The sequence below is a fragment of the Pteropus vampyrus genome, unplaced genomic scaffold (assembly GCF_000151845.1).
Source record: "Pteropus vampyrus isolate Shadow unplaced genomic scaffold, Pvam_2.0 Scaffold101, whole genome shotgun sequence".
Lineage (NCBI taxonomy): Eukaryota > Metazoa > Chordata > Mammalia > Chiroptera > Pteropodidae > Pteropus > Pteropus vampyrus.
Window position 1 is genome coordinate 5,582,932 of NW_011888882.1, and position 9,315 is coordinate 5,592,246.

Below are 9,315 nucleotides of genomic sequence, written 5' to 3' on the forward strand. Positions count from 1 at the left end.
TTTGGGAGGTTTGGTAAGATGATGAGTAAATTAGAATATTGGCAGAAACCCTCTACAATTTCTCTATTCTAAATGATATTATTGTCCTTTCAGGCTTTTGTCTTTGGCAGAACCATTTGTAATTATTGGCATTTCTCAAAGAACTTTTATAAAACTAGGTATTCAGCAGAAGTTATGGATGAAAATTGTCCAGCTGTACTTTAAATTAATACCAACTCTGAAAAACATTTAGTTTTCCATTTTCCTTATTCTGCCTGCCTTGTGAGAAATGTTCTATTGGTGCAATATTCTAATTAATTTTGCCACTATTTTTACACATGCTACATTTTATTAATGTAATAAGAAAAACATCTCAGTAAAACTATTTCTATTTTGATCGCCTAAGTCTTCCTAATACATATTTTTTAATTGTTTTTTTTTTTGTATTTCAGAGATGATGGTAAAGAAGGTTTGAAGTTTTATACCAATCCTTCATATTTCTTTGATCTATGGAAAGAAAAAATGTTACAAGATACAGAGGATAAGAGGAAGGAAAAGAGGAAGCAGAAGGTATTACAAGAGATTCAAAAAATTGAAGTTAGTTTTCGTGTATTTGTCTTTTGTTGCATATTTGGAATTTTATTAGTCTTATACTTTGACAGTTTTATTTCACTGGGTCCATATAATCAAATATTGAACTCTTTATACTCATACAAATGTCACAGTCTAATTTGAGCAGATGAGCAATTAGGTTATTTTAATGTGGTGTGATAAGTGCCATAACAGAGGTATGCATGGAAGGTGTGGATAGCCCAAAATAGCACCTGCTTTAAACAGAGGACAGGATTGGTAAACACTTGCAACAAAGCTTAAAATGTATCTTGAACAATGAATAGGAATTAAGTGGACCAGGGAAGAGAAGGGCATTCTGGTAAGAAACAACAAGGGAATATGGTACAGGTATTGGGAAAGCAGATAAAGCTAATATTTTCTAACCACAAAGTATATCCTAAATGTTTTGGAAAGGTTATTCTCCCTAAATTCCTGTTATCTGCTGTGTTAGCATTTTCTGCTTTCTAATAAAATTCCCTTGGTTCTACTTTATTCCATGTTAATGATAACTAGAAATATAGAAGGAGAAAGCAATGTTGAACTTAGGCAGAATTATGAAAGAGACAGAGTCTGTCTTCATCACCCCTCTATTTCTCCTGTGGCTCTCTGCTTTTCCCGCTTCTTCCCCATAATGCCTTCTTGTTATTATCTTCTTAGCTGGACGGTATCCCAGTGTTCTAGCTAGAGTTTGCAAACTGGTGTCTGGCGGCCTAAATTACACCTGAAAGCAGTGTTTTGTTTGTCAACCACAGTGGTCTTAAATTTTTCAAACTGGAATGTCTTAAATGGACATGTCTGTCTAGTCACTGCTTTCTCCATCTTATGCTCTACTCTCTTCGTTTATGTATGTTCTTTGCCTGGCCCCTTTGGGCATTTGACTTTGTACCTACTCTAGACCTTTCTATGCTTTCTTCCACGATTTAAATCACTTTTTGTTTTATTTTTCAGATACCCTGTTTTCTGTTGAGTGACACAATTATAATGAGTTAATTGGATAATTGGACTTTTTCTAATATATTAGTTAGCTAATTGGTGAATTCCCAGATAATATAACCTTAGTAAATTTTCAGGTTTGGTTAGAGATAGTGCCATAAATGTTAAAATTTCACTCATTATAGCAAAAACTAATAGAGATGGTAGCAAAGTTGGCGAATTATTTTTCATCTAAAAGGACTTTCTAACCTCAAATTTTATTATGTAGGCATACTATTTTATCTGGTGCATCAATTCCATTAGAGATTAAAGAAACAAGAAACAGATTACAAGCCAACTAGCTAAGATTTAATTCTGAATGTGCAAACGAACTGTGTTTCTTTTACTATATTATGATAACATTGTCTTTTTCAATATTGATGTTAGAATTTTATTTTGATTGTTATAACCTCTTTTTAAAAACTTAGCACTTCAGCATTTGGCTTTGTTTCAATACATCTGTTATAGCAGAAAAATCTGGATCGTCCTCATGAACCAGAAAAAGTGCCAAGAGCACCTCATGACAGGCGGAGAGAATGGCAAAAGCTGGCCCAAGGTCCAGAGCTGGCTGAAGATGATGATGCAAATCTCTTACATAAGCATATTGAAGTTGCTAACGGCCCAGCCTCTCATTTTGAAACAAGGTTTCTTTTCTTTTATTTGTTTTTTAACAAAATTAATGATAAATCACTGGCTTTATTTTTAATATTTATACCTATAAGTGTTAGGTCCTGAACTGTTGAACTGGCAGATCCTGTTATAAGTATAGAAGTGATTTTGAAACCTTGACCACTATAAGCCTACTGAAGTCTGCTCTTGGGCGGATCATTTTCATACCTGGGCTTTAGTTCTGTCATCTTTAAAGAGATGGTTGGAGTATATGACCTTCAGCATTGTTTTAACTTTCATATGAAGTCTCAATTCCCTTTCAGTATTTCAGGCAGTCTGCTAGAATTTTGTATTGAGATTTTTTTTTAAAAAGTTAATCATCTATAGCAAATATTTATTTCAACTCCTGTTAAGCAGTTGAGGTATTTAGCTGACCCAGTAGTGTAAATACAATACTTTTGACTTGCTTTGTGCACATTTTTTAAATCTAACTTTGTTCTCAGCATGCACTACAATCAGTAAATATGTCTACATGCTCAAGGTATCCAAAATTTTGCTTAAATTTGCTTAAGTCACAAGTTGCAATGTTACTTAGCATTCTATTTTATCCGTACGTACGTAGCACCTTTGAAAACACTGAAAAGACAAAAACAATGTAGTTAACCATCTCTGTGGTGCTTGTATCAGGGAGGCCTTTCTCCTTGGGTATAAAACATTTAGAAGTCATTTACGTTTAAGAACAACAAGATATCCTTGTGGTAGGAAATTCCAGTTTTTATATTCTAGCTTTTGTCAGTGGCATCTTATTGTAAAGAAAATAGAGGCAGATAACTTTGAATGAAATTTGCTAAAAGTTAATTATGTTCATGTTCATAAGATTATATATGTAATACTTTTCATCCTTGTGAATTGAATTAGTATTATATTATAAAATAATAACTGAAGGTCACCAAAATGAACCCGAATCAGCAAGGAAAGTTTTCATTTTAAGCAGCATTTTTTGTTTTAAAAACAGGACGATGTAATAAGTATCTGAAATAAGTTTCCTAAAAGTTGTTAAAATATTGACATTCAAAGACTAGATAAACTTTAAATATCTCATGTGTAGCACTTTACTCCACCAATAATTCAAGAAAAATATACTGATACTGTCTATTTTTTTAGACCTCAGACATATGTGGATCATATGGATGGATCTTATTCACTTTCTGCCTTGCCATTTAGTCAGATGAGTGAACTTCTGACTAGAGCTGAGGAAAGAGTCTTAGTCAGACCACATGAACCACCACCACCTCCACCAATGCATGGATCAGGAGATGCAAAACCCATACCCACCTGTATCAGGTATGTTCAAACAAGTTTTGATGTGTTATCTCAAGGATTAGTAGCTTTTTTCTTTAAAGGCACAGATAGTAAATATTTTAGGCCTTGTGGATATATGTTTCTGTCACAACTATTCAACTCTCCCATTGTTGCATGAAGGCAGTCATGGACTACACGTGTAATTAAATGGATATGTTTATGTTTCAACAAAACTTCATTTACAAAAACAGGGAGCGGGTCAGATTTGGCCTCTGGGAGGTAATTTTCCATCCTCTGATAATAGCTGACACATGCATTCTCTTGGGAAAATTTAACTAATGAGAATTTACTTTAAATATTAAAGTGCATTTCATTTTCCTATAGTTTTGTTATCAAGCACATAATGTGCAGTATAGCAGGTCCTTGAATAATGTCGTTTTGTTCAACATCATTTAACATTGATTAGATGCCGTACGAACTTAACTATTGTTTATATCAGTTAGCCTTTGGTGAAATTGGTTTCACTATGTCATTTCACTTCAGGTCATAGAACCTATTGACAGTGTAAAGAGAGGACTTAACTCTGTATTAATACAAATTAAGAGTTTTTGTTATGATGCAAGAGACTAAAAAATGGGAACCGAAGGTGTTGGTTATAAATGTTAATTTGATATTAGGGGAAATATTCTAAGAATTTGGGAAAGAATAGACAATTCTTCATAATAATATTTTGGTAAAGCTGTTCTGAAGTTTAATTCTGTCCATTGTTATCCAAATTACAAATTTTTAAAGAGAAACAGATACGTTTTACAATTTTCAGTTAAAAATATCAACCTTCTGTCTTTGACTCATTTGATGTTTCATCCTCAGGGAGGAAGAGGTCCATAAATTTCCTTTTGTAGTTTATAATTAGTTTTCATTGATTTAACTGAAATGACATATGGTAAGTCTTAATAGCTTCGGTATAAATACAGCATTGTATTGGCCATAGGTATTGCTACAAATATCGTAATATGATAAATGTTGAGTCATTACAAAGACGCACATCACAGTGTAAAACTGAGCATTTTACTTATCAAAGTAAGCATAAAATGCTTGAGTTGATAGGAAAGTTACATGCAGGGATAAGATCATTTAGAATTTTACAAACCAAAGTACCACCTAAAAATTATTTTGTTGGAATACTTTTAGTTCTCATTTCATTCTAAATATTGCTGGAAAATTTTTTAGTTTTTATAGGAACATGTTAATGACTCTACCTTGATATAATTACTGATAGTCATTTATATATTGTATGGTTAATTTTTTCTCTTTTAATAACTTGATAGGATCTCTTTATCATTTCAGTTCTGCTACAGGTTTGATAGAAACTCGCCCTCAGTCACCAGCTACAGGCAGGACACCTGTGTTTGTGAGCCCCACCCCCCCACCTCCTCCACCACCTCTTCCATCTGCCTTGTCAACTTCTTCATTAAGAGCTTCAATGACTTCAACTCCTCCCCCACCAGTACCTCCCCCACCTCCACCTCCAACCACTGCTTTGCAAGCTCCAGCAGTACCACCACCTCCAGCTCCTCTTCAGATTGCCCCTGGAGTTCTTCACCCAGCTCCTCCTCCAATTGCACCTCCTCTAGTACAGCCCTCTCCACCGGTAGCTAGAGCTGCCCCAGTATGTGAGACTGTACCAGTTCATCCACTCCCACAAGGTGAAGTCCAGGGTCTGCCTCCACCCCCACCACCGCCTCCTTTGCCTCCACCTGGCATTCGACCATCATCACCTGTCACAGTTGCAGCTCTTGCTCATCCTCCCTCTGGGCTACATCCAACTCCATCTACTGCCCCAGGTCCCCATATTCCATTAATGCCTCCATCTCCTCCATCACAAGTTATACCTGCTTCTGAGCCAAAGCGTCATCCATCAACCCTACCCGTAATCAGTGATGCCAGGAGTGTACTTCTGGAAGCAATACGAAAAGGTAATTTTCTCAGGGCCATTAAAAGCATTGCTATTGTAGGTTTAGAAACTTTCTAAATATTTGAAAAAATAATATTTTCCTCATTTATAAGATTTTAAATGATCGTGTTTTGTTCAAATGGTCTTTAGAAAGTAAAGCTGTGTTTCACTTATATTTTAAATCATTTTCAAGAAAATATATCACATTTAATCATTTTATTTCCATACTTAGTAAGGATTCTTAAATGTTTATTGAATAAGTGAGAAATTAAAAGTAGCAGACTTAAACGTTACAGAAAATTAAAACCCTTTATGTTATGTTTAATATGTATATTAACTCCTTAGAAATTATATTTTCTTCAGAGTTAAGGTTGTCCCTTTGATGTCTCAATGATACTTGCTCCCAGTGACACTTGATGTACCAGATGTCTTTAAGTTTCTTAGTAACAAAAAAAAAGACATATTAATTCATTAATGCAGCCAACATTTCCTAAGAATATATGCCAGGTACTAACAAGATAGAATGAATAAGAGTACCTTCTTTTCAAGTACCAAGGATAATAAAGCCACAGAAAATATATTCAACAAATGTTTATTTTATTTGACTATAGAGGTAACAGAAGAAAAATGTCATCTGGTTAACTTTTTAGGATTTGGTGAGCAGGGAGGCACAATAGATCATAATGGCTTAATAAACTGTAGATATCCACTGAGATGTCTGGTAAGTTTCACCAGCTAATATCACAGATGATAACATATGAAGAGATTAACATCTCTCTAAATATGATTCCTTCAAATTCTTTTTAATAGATCTTGCTTTTTATTCTTCTATTAGTATTTCTCATGTGTATTTGATTTTATTCCAGAAAGATTAATAATATTTAGTATTTAGTATTTTGGTTTACAACAAATGGTTTGGATTTACTGTATCAGGTATTCAGCTACGAAAAGTAGAAGAGCAGCGTGAACAGGAAGCTAAACATGAACGCATTGAAAATGACGTTGCCACCATCCTGTCCCGTCGTATTGCTGTGGAATATAGTGATTCAGAAGATGATTCAGAATTTGATGAAGTAGATTGGTTGGAGTAAGAAAAATGCATTGATAAATATTACAAAACTGAATGCAGATGTCCTTTGTGGTGCTTGTTCTTTGAAAATGTTTGGTCATTCCAGTGTTTTGCTTTCTTTTCCTTAAGATAAATAACTCTTTTTCTTCCATAATATTTTTGATTTCTAAGGAAAATATTAGCATACATTTCAAACTAAATGTCTTACAGTGGCTTATCTTTTTTATTTTTCCCTGAAAAGACATAATTTGGTCAAATAAACCACTAAGTATTAAGCATGGACAGCTGTTGTTAGAGTAGCAGATTCAGTTTTTTGATATATCTTAATTGTGCACTTTGTGAATTTTAATTTAAAGAAAGCAACTGAGATTGAAATCTTGAGGGCAGCTGTATCTATTAATGAGCCTTATTCCATTTCTTGATGTTTTAAAAGAAGAAACACTGCCTTGATTATATGAATACACTCGAAAGTACAGTTAGCTTGTAGTATTGAATTCTCTTAAAAGGAATGCTTGAATTTTTTTTAATTATTGTTTTGTTGTTTTTAAATACTTGCCTTATTTGAATGTTTAGCAGTACTCTCTTCGCCCTTATATATTGTGTGGTACGATTTTGCTTGCCTATAAGAGTTTAAAAGATTTCCATGTAAAATACTCTGACATAAACATACATGTAACTTACATAACTGTTAAGAATAACAGTCTGATTTAATAAATGGTTCATTTTAAAGGTTCATGGGTGTTGATCTTTGAATAAAACTTTGTGAAAGTTTATCAAATAATATAAAGTAGCCTTTTAATATATAGATAGTAAATGAAGATTTAAAAACCCACTTATGCAATGTAATTTTCTTTTAATTTTACAGGTTCATATTGTCTTGTGTGTAGGATAACTTTTGTATCATTTTTTCCTTAAGATCACAAAATCGGTATTTTTCAACTTATGTTCTTAAATTAAAATTAAATTAAATTAAAATCTCAACGTCCTAATTTCAGCACACCTTGACTTCACTTTAACAACATTCTTGAAATTATATTTTGCAGTATTAAGATTCAGGGGTGGAGAGAAAGCAGCACTAATATCAGATAATTTAGTGTGAAGAAAAGACTAAATGAGGTTTTGGTAGCTTGACTGTAAAAATGACTGCAGTCTTTATCTTTGCCTCTGTCTGCCCCTTTTGCAATGCAATTTCCACCTCCTCCCATCAAGAGATGGGTTCTAATCCACCCCCTTGAATCTGAGACTTGTTTTGGCCAATAGCATATGGCAAACATAGGCTCAGGCCAGCCTGCTAGAAGATCAGAAACTTCATGCAGAGAGCTATCCCAAGCGAGGCCATCTTAGACCAGCCAAGTGCAAGCTCACCTGCTGCCTGACTGTATTCAGATGAGCAAGCCTAGCTAAGATCAGCCTAGCCCAGATCAGCCTAGCCCAGGAGAACTGTTCAGCTGACCTATAAACTCTTGATCAAAACTAAATGCTTATTGTCTTACACTTAAGTTTTGAGGTGGATTATTTCAAATAGCATTATTGTGGCAATAGATAGCTGATACATGCTATCATTGGTAACTTGATTATATGAGAGTTATTGAGGCAGGTAAGTAATAATTTATAATTCTTGTATAATGGAATGATAAACTATGTTCTATTTTAGCAATCTAGTTTGGATATAAAAAAGAACATTTCCCAATGGCTCTTATAAACAAAAAGATTTGCTTCACTCTTGGTAGCTTTGCCTGGAACAAGAGGTTGCATAGCGGTTTGAAGTTTCTTTCCAACCTTACAAAACTATAGCGTTGAAGTCAACTCAAGAAAATATGGTACAGTAAATGGGGTAAAAAGGATCAAATATATGGTGACAGAAAGAAATCTAACTATGAGCGGTGAGCACACACTGAAATATATATATGACTTACTGTTGAATTGTACATTTGAAACTTATTGGATTTCATTCAATGTCACCATAATAAATAAATAATAATAATAAAAAGAAAATATGGCATAATTTAAAGTTTGTCTTTCTAAGTATGCTTATGATCAAATGGTGGTAGCTAGTAGATAGTTTTTATAAAGCTCAATTTTTGTAGCTAAATAACTAAAATACAATGGTGCAGGAGTTGAAGCAGTCAAGAGTGATAGAAACGGAAATGGTTGAAGATTTCTTAATAATATAATGGATTTATTGTAAAGCTTAAATAGTTTATGATAGATTTTTGTTTGTTTATAACAACATTCCTGGAAGATAAAAAGTACTCACAGGATATGGTTCCATAGTGTAGCGGTTAGCATGTCTGCTTTACACGCCAAAGGTCCTGGATTCATGCCCCAGTGGAGCCACGGTCCATGGTCTACGACCATGCCACACTGAACAAGCCCGATGACTGATCTCAGAAGCTAAGCAGGGCCGGGCCTGGTTAGTACTTGGATGGGAGGCCACCTAGGAAGACCAAGTGCTGTAGGCATTAAAACAACAACAACAACAACAAAAAGTACCCATAGACTGAAGAGGCCATGTATGTAGTATTTATTTTAAAATTGTAATCACCTTTCAGTCTAGATATTCAAACTAACTTGCTGAGAGAATTTTGGATCAAATAACTCAGTGATCAATTTTAATATCCTAGGAAGAATGAAAGTTACTGGATAATAGCTATCTTTTTCTCATTTAATTATGTTACTATTCCACAAGGTCATGCATAAGCATAGAGTCAGAAAAAATGAATTGTGTGTTATGGGAAAATAGTTGGCTTCGCTTGTTTTGCTTGAAGTCACCCATTTACCTCTATATTACACACTCTTTAGTCTTTAAATTATTTGC

At 34.0% G+C, this 9,315-nt stretch overlaps 1 protein-coding gene across 1 annotated transcript in view; it reads left to right on the top strand.

The window, feature by feature from the left end:
- WASF1 (WAS protein family member 1) overlaps positions 1-7,230 on the top strand; it is a 61,320-nt gene extending 54,090 nt beyond the window's left edge. The window contains exons 4-8 of the mRNA XM_011364865.2: positions 425-549; positions 2,032-2,207; positions 3,337-3,516; positions 4,822-5,450; positions 6,362-7,230. Coding sequence (XP_011363167.1) covers positions 425-549; positions 2,032-2,207; positions 3,337-3,516; positions 4,822-5,450; positions 6,362-6,519 — 1,268 coding nt within the window. The 3' untranslated portion in view covers positions 6,520-7,230. The remainder of the gene's footprint in view (positions 1-424; positions 550-2,031; positions 2,208-3,336; positions 3,517-4,821; positions 5,451-6,361) is intronic.
- The last annotated feature ends 2,085 nt before the right edge of the window (positions 7,231-9,315 follow it).